This window comes from Amblyomma mixtum, chromosome 4, assembly GCF_055824585.1.
Source record: "Amblyomma mixtum isolate Tamu chromosome 4, ASM5582458v1, whole genome shotgun sequence".
Lineage (NCBI taxonomy): Eukaryota > Metazoa > Arthropoda > Arachnida > Ixodida > Ixodidae > Amblyomma > Amblyomma mixtum.
Genome location: NC_143015.1, coordinates 129902088 through 129915866, shown reverse-complemented (window position 1 = coordinate 129915866; position 13779 = coordinate 129902088). Strand labels below are relative to the sequence as shown.

Below are 13779 nucleotides of genomic sequence, written 5' to 3'. Positions count from 1 at the left end.
ACTGCACTGCCTTACTGTTACGTGCGCACAGCCAGGCGCGTTCTTTATTTTTTTTTTTATTAGGCCAACCATGCTTTTAAGGTGCAGCCCAATGAAGGCTCCGGAATCGAAAGAACTCATGAACTGACCTGTTCCATTTGGGCACCAGGCGGACGATGGTTACCTAGGTGGGCAGGTTGTAGGTAAACAAGTTGGGCAGGTGGGCAGGTTGCATGTAAAGAAGTTACAGGTGGTCAAGTGGCAGGTGTCAAGAACCACGAAACACGGTGGTAGATGGGCCTATGCTCTAAGGGACGTGTGGACCGGGTATATGTAGTCATGTGATCCAGACAGGCGAGAGTAGGATCCTGGCGGCAGACGGCAGCTATTGGAGTAGTTGTGGCCGTCACATCTCTACCGCAGGGAAAGTATAAAAGCCTAGGGGTATTTCCTCTCAGTGAAAATGCTGGGAGCGTTGCGGGCATTCGGCTCGCATCGAAATACAGACCACGCGCTCTCAAGTTGCATGTTATATGGACGAACGGTTTTAATGTGCGCCCGCGCATCTGGCTGACTACCTGTTGCTTGTCAATGCACTGCGAGGTATCTGGAGCATGCGATTTTTAGTCGCATTGCACTTGGCCGAACGCTCTTCATTTGCGTACACACTTCTGGCTAACTTTAATTTCCTTTTACTCCTGGGAATGGGCTACTGTTGTCCAACGGTCGGTACAACATCTTTCTGTAAAATGGGGTCTAGAAGAAGGCAAAGATGTCGGATAAAGTCAGGTACAATATGTTCTATCTGGGGTATTATATAGTATATATTTCTCTTTTCCAATCCAGTAAAAAAAGCATAAATAACCATCTGACTATGCTCTTAGCACCAGTTCTCTTTTTTTTTCCGCTGGTCATTTTTCGCTTGGCAGCCTTTACACCTTGTGGGTTTTATAGGTTTTTCTACTGGGCAGTTATTTCCATTACTTTTTAATTTTCATTACCTTCCATTTCCGTCGCATAGAAGTCATTTTTCTATGCGAAATATGTCACAAGGAAAGTAATCGTTACCCCCCAGATTCGCATTACTGTTTTTCTTTTTTTATCATAAAGCCCCAGGGATAGTCACAAAGCCTCTTGTGTCGGAGCTCGCGCTAATATTGGTCGAGCACCCGTAGCACCGGCGCACAGAGCATGTACATCACTAGTTGACGTCACACTGGCTACGTCACATCCTGCAGCACCAAAACATAATACGCACAGCTTCTATAACGTGCTATATGCACGTTTATAAAGAAGCCGTACACCCTCGCAGATTGACATTCTGATTGCAACGTCAACTAGAGCTCGGAATACGACTCTCGAACAGCCCACATGCTTCAGCGCTGAATCGAAAGTAATCAAAAGTCGATTTCAGCAGCGCTCGCCCAAGGGAACGCCATACTCTGCGCCGAGAAGAGTCATCCAACGTGGCGCCTAGCTCGTTACACTCCTCGCCCAGCCTCCAGTCGTTCAGCCAGCAAGCGTCATTGCCCTACTTGCCGCGTCTTGGTGCATTTAGGCTTTGCTTGCCTCCTTTCCATTTTGCTAGAACGAGGCGTAAGGCATCAAAGCCCTGCTTCGTACCCTCTCATCGTAGAGATATTTTGATAAAGAAAAGATAGTGTAGAAGAAAAAAAAAAGCTTTGCATTTCGAATGAAGCTTCCATTTTTCACACAAAGGTCCGCTATTCAAATCCACGCGCTTACATCTCCCACGCGTCCAATCATATATAAGCATTCGCAGCTCTCAGGCTATGAGACGTTGGAAGGAGAAGTCGAAATGCCGGAGACGTCGATCCTGCGAGCATAATGAGACGTGTACAGAAACGGTCATTGAGATAAGTATTGGAACAAAGACGGGTGTATATCGGATGTCTCCGCTGAAACGGAGAAAGGACGGAGCTCAGCAAACATGCAAGAGCCCGTTTGATGTTCTTAAGCTTCTGAGCATGCAAAGTGAGCCAAGTCTAACTGCAACTAAGCGCCAGGACTTTGAACTTTCGCGAACATGAGAGCTAACCATGAACCATCACTCTTCATCGTCTATTCCGACCCTCTATACGCTCACGCATGCTTTCGTGCCCAGGCCTGAATGGCTCGCATTTTAAACACTGCAAGAGCTGCTGAATTATAGATGTGCATATTGAGATCAGGTTGGTGCCGGACTAGCCGTTAGCTATATCGCTTGCTATGTGAGCGGGGAATGACGCCCACAGTTTTCCGATATGTGCTCCTCCCACTGACTTTGCATCGACCTGTACTACTGTTGGTATGCAGATCGACCTTCTTAAAGAGAGTTTTGGCAGTACTACTCTGGAGATTTGAATAACATGTTATCTAAATGGATAGATATGAGGGCACATACTCTGAGGTAAAAAAAAAAGATCGACACTGGCATTGGCATCAGCATAGTACGTTTCAAGGCAGTGAAGAGAAGAGAGAAAGAAGAAGTCCTTCCTTTCCCTTTCTTTGCCCCTTTTTGTCGGCCTAACGGAAATGCTAAAAAAGCTCACATAAACAAAGAGGCACAAACTCTAACACGCTTTAAACTTAAAAAAAAAATGCTGAAATCTACTTGTGAATATCTTATATTCGTAAGCAGCCTGATCATAAAGAATCTTAAGAAATGTCACCGATAGAGTCCGTCATGGCACTGTTTTACAATCATAACGTGAGAAAACATCGCTGTTTCCAAAGTAAAACGCCCTGAATTTTACCCACGGAGCAACGATTTGCTGTCGAGAGGTTGTATTATATTGACTGGAACCGCAGTTAAGAACAATGTGCAGGGGGCGTTCAGTGGAATCCGGTTAAATAAGAGCCATTGTGTTGTCTTGAAAAAAAAATCTATTAAATACTTAGCTAGGCATCCGGGTTTACACCTTTGGCAATGAGATCCTTACCCGGCGACAAAAAGGGTAGGTACAGTGAAGAATGGTGCGGTATAGACGTGTGCACAACATTTCTAAAAATTTCCTGGAAAAACAGATACGCCAGCGTGCATGCCAGTTGCTCACAGACAACTTCATCCACCTCTAATAGACTGGAAAGTCGTCACTTCGTATTTGGCTTGGTTAGAGTTATTCCGAAAGCGTGAATTTTGCTGCATAATGATGGCAGATCTACGACGTTCTACCCTCTGGAGGCCTCCCTCCAACATTTGCTCATAATTAGGGCTTTTTTTTTTTTTAAAGCGACAGCATTAGAGAGTCCGTGTCCCGGAAAAGCCATCATGGTCGTGGCCTTATGACGTCATCACAACCCGCCCACCGGACTGTGAGGAAACTGCCCACCGGGGCAGGTGGCTGTTAAATAATTGATCGCGAGAGGTTACTCGGAAAGAGCAACCAGTAGGAGCACCTGTCATTCCAGGGCAGTGGCGCATCGCTTAACCGCTGCAACACTTTTTTTTTTAGACTCCAAATAATGCCGGCATTGCAGCTTCAAGATTTTCGCGTTGCACTACTCGTACTAAGAGTCCTCTCCGGCACCTCTCCCTTTCCTTTGAACACATTCCATAGAGCCTCAACTAACAGCCGTTCAGCAGCACAGGGAAGATTTCGGGTTCCTACATCTCGCAATGACTATGGCCAGCGCCGCTTCGAGTATCAAGGGGTAAAAACTTGGAATAAAATTCCCTGTGCAGTCTTTGCAACGTCTAATCCTTATATTTCACTGAAGACCTTTTTTCTGTCACAAATAATTACCTGATTTACAATGCAAATCGCTTTGGGATTGTTTCTTATTATTCTCTGTAGTGTCTATGTTGGGTTTGCCATTTATATGTCATTGAATAATCACTTCTAAGGCAACTGCGTTTATTTTGTATAAAGAATGCTGTTCCTGCCTTCATGTTTTTTTGCACACTCTTCTATTTTTTTGTAGTGAGCCCTCTTGTATTTCTGTAATTTGAACCCTCTTGCTTGTACGCTTTGCATTTTTCCACCATTCTTATGTGTATTATTTTGGCATGCATGTAGAAAGCATTTGTCCTCACTAATATCTTTGCTTTTATTGCATGGATCCATAACTAGCCTTTGGCTAAGGATCCAGACAGTGATGTTGTGTACTGTGCTGAAGAAATGATAATAAAAAGAATTGAATTGAATTGAATTGAATTGACACTGCGCCATGAGGGGTACGAGGACTCGCATGAATCTATGAACGTCAATTCTAGAATGATCACTTCCGCATATATGGGCATTAACCCGTTAGCACTATCGCGTCATACTCTTAAGGCGGAGCTTAAGCGCCCCGTCCATTTTTTTCTCTCTTCATTTCCCGCAGATTAAATTCTTTTCATAGTATGCTTCGTCCTTCTTTAATAAATTGATCGCAATTGAGTGTCTGGTACTAGACTCCTATAAGCAGGTTAGCAAACCATTTAGTCCACGTTTCTCTGAAAACTATCGGGCTGTTATGACTGAATTCACGTTTTTCGCTTGATTTTAGCCTAGCCGAATACGAAATGTTCGCTTTTTGATAATCTCTACTCTGCTCACGGTTCATGAACAACCCCTCCCTTATAAAAATGGTAATAAAAATGGTCTATAGAATGTCTATACGCTTCTTATAGACTCTCTTGTCTTCCTATGGATGTTTATTTTTCTCTATTCATAGTCTATAGGCTGTCTATAGAAAAAGTCTACTGAAAGTGTATGGCTATTAATCTACAGATTGGCCGCCGCGGTGGCTCAGTGGTTATGGTGCTCGGCTGCTGACTCGAAAGACGCGGGTTCGATCCCGGCCGCGGCGGTTGAATTTCTTTGGAGGAGAAATTCTAGAGGCCAGTGTACTGTGCGATGTCAGTGCACGTTAAAGAACCCCAGGTGGTCAAAATTTCCGGAGCCCTCCACTACGGCGTCTCCATAGCCTTAGTCGCTTTGGGACGTTAAACCCGATAAACCAAACCAAACCTAATCTACAGATTGGTCTATAGACTGTCTATAGCATTTGCATTACCTATAGACTGTTCTCTAGGATTTGTCTACACAGCGTCTATAGACGTTATAGACAGAAGTCTATGGACAGTCTATAGACTGTCTAAAAATTTTTGTGAGGGCCGAGGGCTCTTTCGCCTGTTTGTAATTTTCGATACTCTCTGAATGTTCTATATAGTTTACGTTTAAGTTTATGAGGGTTTAACGTCCCGAAGCCACCCAGGCTATAAGCGACGCCGTAGTGAAGGGCTCCGGAAATTTTGAAACTGGGGTTTTTTAACGTGCACTGAAATCGCACAGTACACGGGCGTCTAGAATTTCGCCTCCATTTAAATTCGATTGCCTCGGCCGGAATCGAACCCGCGTTTTTCGGGTCAGCAGCCGAGCGCCGTCACCGCTGAGCCACCGCTGCAGCCCCTCGAGGAAAATGCCAAAAGTTGCGTTCCCAGAGCGCCTTGTCAGCAGTCGAAGAACGTTTTTAATCCTTTGAACTTAGGAACTCGGCGAGCCATCCCGTTTGAATCTGAAAGCCTCCGAAGTTGGGAAGAGAACCAATCGCAGCTGTCACGGTCGAAAGAAACGGCCTTTCAAAGCCGCCACAGAGGCTCAATTCGTCTGGGGTCTCGCTTCGTTCGATAACTTGATTAAAGAGCCCTAAGGGGGCCGTCAGTCGGAGAAGTAATCGGAATTGCTTTAAGAACTCTCACGAAGAAATGCTGTCGAGGGAGCCCCCAAGCAATCCTACTCATGCCCCGTAAAAAAAAGAAATAAAGAAGCAATTTCATGGTGGCCGCAAGAGCTACCGAGCCCGATCCTTCTAGAATTGTCTACCAAACACGATAACAAATGCACCTTAACCTCGAGTTCTTGCTGTTTCCTAGAGTATTGAGCTTAATATGGATCGCAACCTGGTCAGCTGGAAAATTTTCTTCACTGTATACAGGCACTAGCGCGGAGCCTGTGTCTACCAAGTTCCTTAAAAATGACCGTGCCACCAAAAGCCAAACCCTTAGTGATTCGTACAGCATTAACTCATTGCGGATGATGATGGGCCAAGGTAAACTTGAGATGGCGCGAATTTTTCTTTCGTGATCACCGTTCTCGTTATAAAACGTCGTCCACAGACATACGTCACGCTTCAGTGCAGATTGATGTCGACATCACAAACTTGCGCTGTGAAATTGTGGCGCGCATAAAGCTCCAGATGTATGTTTGTATGCGAGTTTCTGCACCTGAAAACTACTTAATCCATCACGAGAGGGCGGTACTGCAATCGCAAGGCAGGGTTAATTTTTTACCACGTGGAATGCTTTAGCATGCAAGGACCTCTAAAAATGGAGGAGTCCTAACAGAACAGGGTGGCTTTAAGCGAATTTTGTCGTTACGAATGATCGCCACGTTAGTTATCTATTTAAAACAAGCACTCTAACTACACCATTACTGACATTACAGGAAAATACCTTTTACATTAGGCGTCTCAGAACGCCATTACTATCAAGTGAGAATTTCTTTTTTTTTATTATTCATGGTCGGTACTGATTGAAAAATTGCATCAAAGTGCTCGTTGCGTTTTATAATACAGTCACGTGATGCGGTGGCCCAGTGGTTAGGGCGCTCGGCTACTGAGCCGAAGTTACCAGGTTCGAACCCGACCGCGGCGGCCGCGTTTCGATGGAGGCGAAACACAAGAGGGGCCCGTGCGCTGTCCGATGTCAGTGCAGGTTAAAGATCCCAAGGTGGTCGAAATTATTCCGGAGACCTCTACTACGGCACCTTTTCTTCTTTCACTCCCACCTTCCTCCCTTCCCTTAAGGAGTGGTTCGGGTGTCCTCCGAGACATGTGAGACAGATTACGCGCCATTTCGTTTCCTCAAAAAACCAACCAACCTTCTTCCCTTTTAGCCACAAGTCCATCTTCCTCCAACATTCCTGTCCTCGAGGCTTTCCTCCTGGCCCGCATCTATGCCGTCTCTGTTGACTTCCAGTTGAACTGAGATCTAGGCTGCTAGGCTGACAACTTGCCTCCAACGTCAATATATTTTCACTGAGGAGTCAAAATTATAAATTAGGTACAAAATAGCAAAAAAAAATAGGACGGATGTATTTCAGTCTCGCTGCATGGCGTCAAGTTGCGCCCGCTTAAGGGGCGTTGCTGGTGTCGTGGGCTAGGAGTTGGTACCGATTGCGTGTAATTCATCTTTCGATGACTGGCTGTAGTCTTCTGACTCAGCCTCGGTACTTGTTAGGTACTTCACGTATGGGGATCCATCACTGTGATCGCCATGGCAATAAAAGGCGCGCGCTGCCACAACGAAACGACCACGGGCAACGGAACAACTCAAAACTGAGTAAACAAAGTGGACAGTGGTGACCACCAGTGAGCGCCGGCAATAAAACAAGCGTAGTTTCAGCGAGGATAAAAATCATCTCATGTGCACCTCGACAAGAGGAGGAGATGCGCGCCCGCAAGAAAAAAAAAAGCTACGCCAGTACCGGATCGTAAACCCCCGGAGCATTCAACCAGATAGAATTTTTTTTTTTAGCCGTAGGAGGGAAACATAACCGAAATGGTTTTTCTAAGCCGCAAGAGATGGTGCCACCTGTTTGTAACGGTGAAGTTCACCGACATTACTGGACAACGGAAGTGGGACAGCTACCCCCTCTTTCCTTATGTTCTGTGTGTTCAACTTGTGTAATCCCCCCCCCCCCCCCGCCCCCATTTTTTCCCTCTATTTTTATCCCTTTTTTTATACGCACTGTTCACCCGTTCCAAAGGCTGTAGTCACAACAACAACATCATCGTCATCGGTGCATTTCCAGTATGCGCTAAATTTTGAACACACCATAGTAGCCATTGCACGTGTAAGCGGTGACCGTATGTGAACAAAATTGGCTGTCAAAGGGTTCAATTACTCCACCCACCCTGCGAGTGCTTCATTTTTGACGCTTTGCCGGTCTTCTCGTTCCGCCCATGCAGGAATGAGCCCTCACGGGTCGCTGCGTGGCCGAGGAACCGGAAGCGGAAGCAGTTCCTTCCTCAGCGTCACTGGCTCGCACGGCCACACCAGCTCCAGTGCTAGCGTCAGTCCCGACGCCTCGGCGGCAACCAACAAGTACCGCCTTGTGGTTCTCGGGGGACCTCGCGTGGGCAAGTCGGCCATCGTGCACCGATTCCTGCACGACCGGTTCCTGCACGACTACAGCGCCACTGTTGAGGAGTTTCACCGTGGGGAGTATGACATTGGCGGTGGCGCCACCGTCGCCTTGGACATCCTCGACACCGGAGGCAGCTTCGAGTTTCCCGCCATGCGCCGCCTTGCCATCGACTCAGGTGAGCCCGGTGAGCCATTGATCGTGACTGTAAGACCAGATGTACACTCAAGAACGCAGGTTTATGGTGTATTAGCTGATAAAAAGAAACTTGTTTCTGCGTTGTCGGGCAAACTAATTCACCTAAAAACCCTAAAATCATGAAGACACACTGCACCATCCTCTGCAATGAATGCCAACCCACTGGGGAGCAAGGCATCAAGAAAACGAATGTTCTTTTTAGCACTTTTGTAAACTTTTGCGTTTTTTCTTAACTGCACGCACACTCGAAAAAGGCGGGACACGCAAGATATCAATCGATGTGGCCGCGAAAGTAGAATACAGAATAATTTTTTTGTGTGCTTTGTCGGTGTATCTCCTAAGATGTCAGGCTTGGTTTGGTTTGGTTTATGGGGTTTAACGTCCCAAAGCGACTGAGGCTATGAGAGACGCCGTAGTGAAGGGCTCCGGAAATTTCGACCACCTGGGGTTCTTTAACGTGCACTGACATCGCACAGTACACGGGCCTCTAGAATTTCTCCTCCAAAGAAATTCCAGCCGCCGTGGCCGGGATCGAACCCGCATCTTTTGGGACAGCAGCCGAGCACCATAGCCACTGAGCCACCGCGGCGGCTAAGATGTCAGGCAATTTACGAGTTGGCGATATGAGGGCCTGCTGCTGAATATGCTAATTTCACACATCTCAAGCCGTAGGAAAATGGCGCAACTGCAGGACGCGTGATGTCTAGCTGAATGTAGTGCGAAAACAAATCATGACCTAATATTCGAATGAGCTATCCAGATCACCACAAAAGAAAATCTTTATCATCCAGCTTTCAGTTTTTATTAGTTTTACAAAGGTACGCCATACAATGTCATGAGCAATGCGACCATTGCTCCATTTAGACCTTTGGAACGTCCAGCGGTGTGTGTAAAAAGCACGAAACGGACAGTGGTTAAACAAAACTTACATATGTGTTACGCCTGACTCTAAAGCTTATCTCTGTGAAAACTTATATTCCATGCAAAAGGGCAAGGACGCTAGGATTCCAATACGAACCTCAGGGCACAAAAGTCAGATACAACTCAAGAACGGATCGACCGATGGCCTTCCAGCCAATAGCATCGACAGTTTTAATTGAAACTGCGGTTAATTCGATTAAGACATCTTTAATCCCTATTCTTGTGGCACGCTTACCAATTTCACGCTAGCCGGTCTAAGGAGATCGGTCAAGGGATAGAGGGGGAGCATTGATCGACGCCATTGCCTTGAGAGGCTCTTTTAAGGGGCATATGCCGCTTCGTTCTTCAGTCGCATCTGGCTATAATAAATACGCCGACTCTTCCCGCGCTATAGATGAGTGCGAGGGCCAATAATCAAGACATGTAGACATCTTCGTTCGCTGTCTCTATCGCCCACTGCAGGCGATGCCTTCCTTCTGGTCTACGCCATCGACGACCGGGATTCGTTCGAGCTGGTGCGCAAACTCCGCGACGACGTGCTGGCAGCGCGCAAGGCGCCACCTATCGTGGTCGTGGGAAACAAGACGGACCTCGAATCGCACAGGCAGGTGCAGTCGCAAGTGGTCGAGCCGCTCGTCTGCATCGACTGGGAGCACGGCTGGGTCGAGTGCTCAGCCAAGGACAACAGCAACATCGCCAGGGTCTTCCAGGTGAGTACCTCATCCTAGTGTGCCTGTTTAACGTTGATATTTTGCTTGATTGCTGATTCGTACTGCCAACGTTCTCTTGAGAGTCACTGCACTCAAGAAAATTGTCTAAAAAAGGAAATGCGGTGCAACGAACAAAGTAGAGGAATTTACAGCCACGAAGTGCAATAGAGAAGTGCGGTGAGGGTGTTTTAACAATAATTAATAAGTTTACTGGGTACTCGATGACGCACACCTACGAGAAATGCCCAATATCGTGAGCAGTCGGTTCATGCCAAAGTTCAATATTTCACGGAAAGGACGAACCTAATGCATTTGAAAACACGTGAACAATTTTGCAAAATGCCGACTACGAGGAGCATGTTGCTTAGTCATGTATGGCGAATATCCCTGAACTTGCGAGTTTATTTCACACAAGGAAAAAAGCGACAACAACGGACAAGAGGGCTGCGGTTCAAAGCAGGGATCGATTTTCATTCCGACTAGAATGTAGAGTGTTTTTACATTGAGACTTTTTTTTTTAATGTGGACGCCAGGGAGAACAATGAAATATGCATTATAAATCGGCTTCAGAGCGAGAACCCATTTACTCTGAAAGTAATTGCTCCAGGCAGCGCCTACAAATGATACTGCTATGCGCATTGCTGCCGTGTAATCGCCGATTGCTGTGTGCAGGTTTGTGGTTGTCGTGTACGATGCAAAGTAAAGGCAGCAGTACCGGCACTCATTCCTTCACATCCCTTTCACAAGCTTTTAGTTGTAGGCTTCCTAGTATGAGCCGAAAACTTGATGCTGAAGCCTAATTCTAGAGGGCATGTGAAAAGAACGTGGTTCTACGACTAGTGATGAGAACAGTCTTGGCGTCGTAACACCGGAGCTAGTGTTTGAGTAAACACGTTGTCTCTCTCCCTGTTTAGGCAAATCCTCAGTATTTAGAATCATGTGAGTTGTTTCATGTGCAGTAACACTCAAATGGTTGGTTGCATGGAAATCTTTCACCAGTGCCTCTTTGTCTTGCTGGTCTTCGGACCCCATTGCGGTTTCTTACTAACGACAACAGGCGGCGCCACGAATGCTTCTTGGGACTCACTGATCAAGGCAAATATGAGCGGTGAAATGAAAGAACCTTCAACGAGCGCTAGCAAGCGCTCTGCTTCACCAGGCTTCAAGTCCAGCCTAAAAAAAACTCATTTTGCTTCTCGTATACGGCAAAACTGAAGAGGAAGGTGGCGACTAGCGCAAATGCCAGACCGACAAGGCTGGTGTTGCTATGACCCGGCACATGAGGGCGAAAATATTCTGGTTATTGGGTAGGTCTTTTCGCGGGCAGCTTCGGCGCTCATAAATAAAAAATTCATTCACTTACTCAGTGCTGCTGCAGTTGGGAAAAGCGACATAGTATAAATCTTGAAGCCCCACGGGCCATTCGAATCACGTAGATTCGACTATGCACAAATCAAGAACCACTTCCACTGCTTTTGTACAAACGCAGGAGCTGCTGGCTCAGGCGCACTTCAAGAGCAAGGTTGCCAAAGCTACGCAGAACCGGCGCATGTCTCTTCCCGTGAACAGCTTCAGCCGCGACCAGCTCAGCCCGGTGTTCAGGTCCAAGGCTTCGCGCAAGAGGACCAGCTGTGCAGTCTCCTAAGCCACGAGCGAAGGGCCCCCACCGGCGAGGCGTCTGTCTACTCGTCCACCTCCCCATGTTCCCCTCAGCGCCGCCGAATCTTCCTTTCAGAGAGCGCCAACAGGGGAATGGATGACCACGTGACGTCGGAACCGAGGTTTTGCCGCCGGAACCGAGGTTTTGCCGCCGTGCTGTCTGCTTGCCTCCACTATGAGGAGACGCTCCTTGGCTTCACCAGGTGGCGTTTCGGGGCACGGAATTTGTCACGTGACAACCAACATGGCGAATAACGGTGGTTGTACACGGAGCGGAGCGCTGGGCAATTAGTGTGTTCTGGCTTGTCTTTCGGGAAAGACAGGATGATATTGCGTGTATTCCCGGTCAGCGCGCATGATAAGAAGTTCTCATTGTCCTTACCGCCTACCGTGCATATACACATTCTTACCTCGAACGGTGAGGTGACAAGCCATCGAATTAGCTGTGTCCCAACTGAAGATTAAATTTCGAAAAAGCATCGTGAAAGAGACATTTCTTCCTGACTAGAAAGTCCCTTGCGAAATCTCTCCCTGACCCGACTGCATGCCATAAGGACGCACGCGGTATTTTGTGTGTGATGATCGAGATCGTGCTGAATCCTCAGCTTTCACTGTTGTCATTTTGATGCGGGTATAAGCGTGCCTCGTGTATCTGCTCTTCTCCATTTTCTTCACCGCCAGCGTATTCAGCCCACTCTTAAAACTCATGCAGCTTCTGAACCTTACCGGCTGTAAACCACTTCTTATGACCCGCTTATCGTACACTTTTGTTCTTCGCAAGATAAGGTTTCTACGCTGTTCAAAAGGACCAGTTGCGAGCAAAAACAGCTCGACAGCAAGAAAGGAAAATGAGGAACACCGTTGGATTTATATCTCCCTTCGTTCTCCAACTTCACCGATAGGGATCTCAGCATCAAAGGAGTAAGAAATAAATATCTAAATCCGCAACTTTACGTGAGGACTGGTGCCTTGTGCTACTTTGTCTCCGAATGCTGGTCGCATGCTCTGCATAAGACGGGAATTTTCGAAGTAAGTCAGGCATCATGAAAGAAAAAGGAATGGCTAAAACGAAGCACTTCGGCATATTAGTCTATGCGGCAGTAGAAAACGGCGGTGAATAAAGGAGCCGTGTGTGTAGCTGAACAAAAATAAAAAAAAGCACAGGAAAACATTCCAGCATCAGTGACTGGCAAAGCGGACAAAAAAAGATCGTGGAACAGAATCGCTAGCTACGTCCATTTACTCAGGGAAAATTGAATTGTACCCAGAATGCCTCGGCGCTACTTTATTGCCACTGAAATGCGCAAATGTGTAGTGCTCGGTGTATCCCAGGAGAATGTTCCCGGCGTTAACATGCATAAACCGTGTCCTCTGTCTTGCAAGCACTCCAGACGAAAACTGGCCAGTGGCCCTAGCAGCGTGAAATGTCACTCTAGGCTTTATGGCTTCTCGCTCGAATTAAAAAAAACTGAAGAAAAAAGCGCCAAAGCATGCAAACCACGAAAAGACAAGGACGAAACACAAAGCGCTAACTCACAACTAATTTTATTGAAACCAGGCAGCGCCTTTATATGGCGAAGTTTGCATGCCTTGTGTTTTCGTGATTTGCATGCTCTGGCGCTATTTTCTTCAAATCAAGTATGCACCAACTCGCCCAAGAAGAAGTGTTAATGAAGAAAAAAGCCCTGGAGAGCTGTGAACTACTTGGTGATGGCCTCCAGGCGCATGGTTTAGTAACCTGAGAAGTTAAATGAAAGAAAACACAAACTCAGGAATTCCACAGAGGCAGGAGAATGTGCATAGAGGCACTATAAATATAGAGTACTTCATGATGCTATGAAACCCAATACAAAGGATGTAAACAGTGAAGTCACATGTGTAAATATCAAATGCTTTCTACTTGTTTTTGATATATCTGTTTTCCGGTTCGCGCTTCCTTTTATTTTAGTGGGGGCTCAAGCGGTACCGGCATACTAGCCTTCAAATATTCAAGGAAGCTCACTTAGTTATGTATGCAGGCTTAAGGAGAGCAATGTATTAGACAAATCTAATTTAGGTGGCAATTCGATACTAAACATGCTGCCTAATAAACAGCATAATTAACTCAAACAAGCCGAATACTTTGTATAGTTGTTGACGCTTGCTGGGATGTGCGAACAAAAAAAAAGACAGGCTTCAAA

General features: G+C 46.5%; 1 protein-coding gene across 1 annotated transcript in view; it reads left to right on the top strand.

The window, feature by feature from the left end:
- The window catches only part of LOC149348212 (uncharacterized), a 136859-nt gene extending 123800 nt beyond the window's left edge, over positions 1-13059 (top strand). The window contains exons 3-5 of the mRNA XM_089585768.1: positions 7936-8289; positions 9693-9940; positions 11430-13059. Coding sequence (XP_089441894.1) covers positions 7936-8289; positions 9693-9940; positions 11430-11585 — 758 coding nt within the window. The 3' untranslated portion in view covers positions 11586-13059. The remainder of the gene's footprint in view (positions 1-7935; positions 8290-9692; positions 9941-11429) is intronic.
- Positions 13060-13779: the final 720 nt, after the last annotated feature.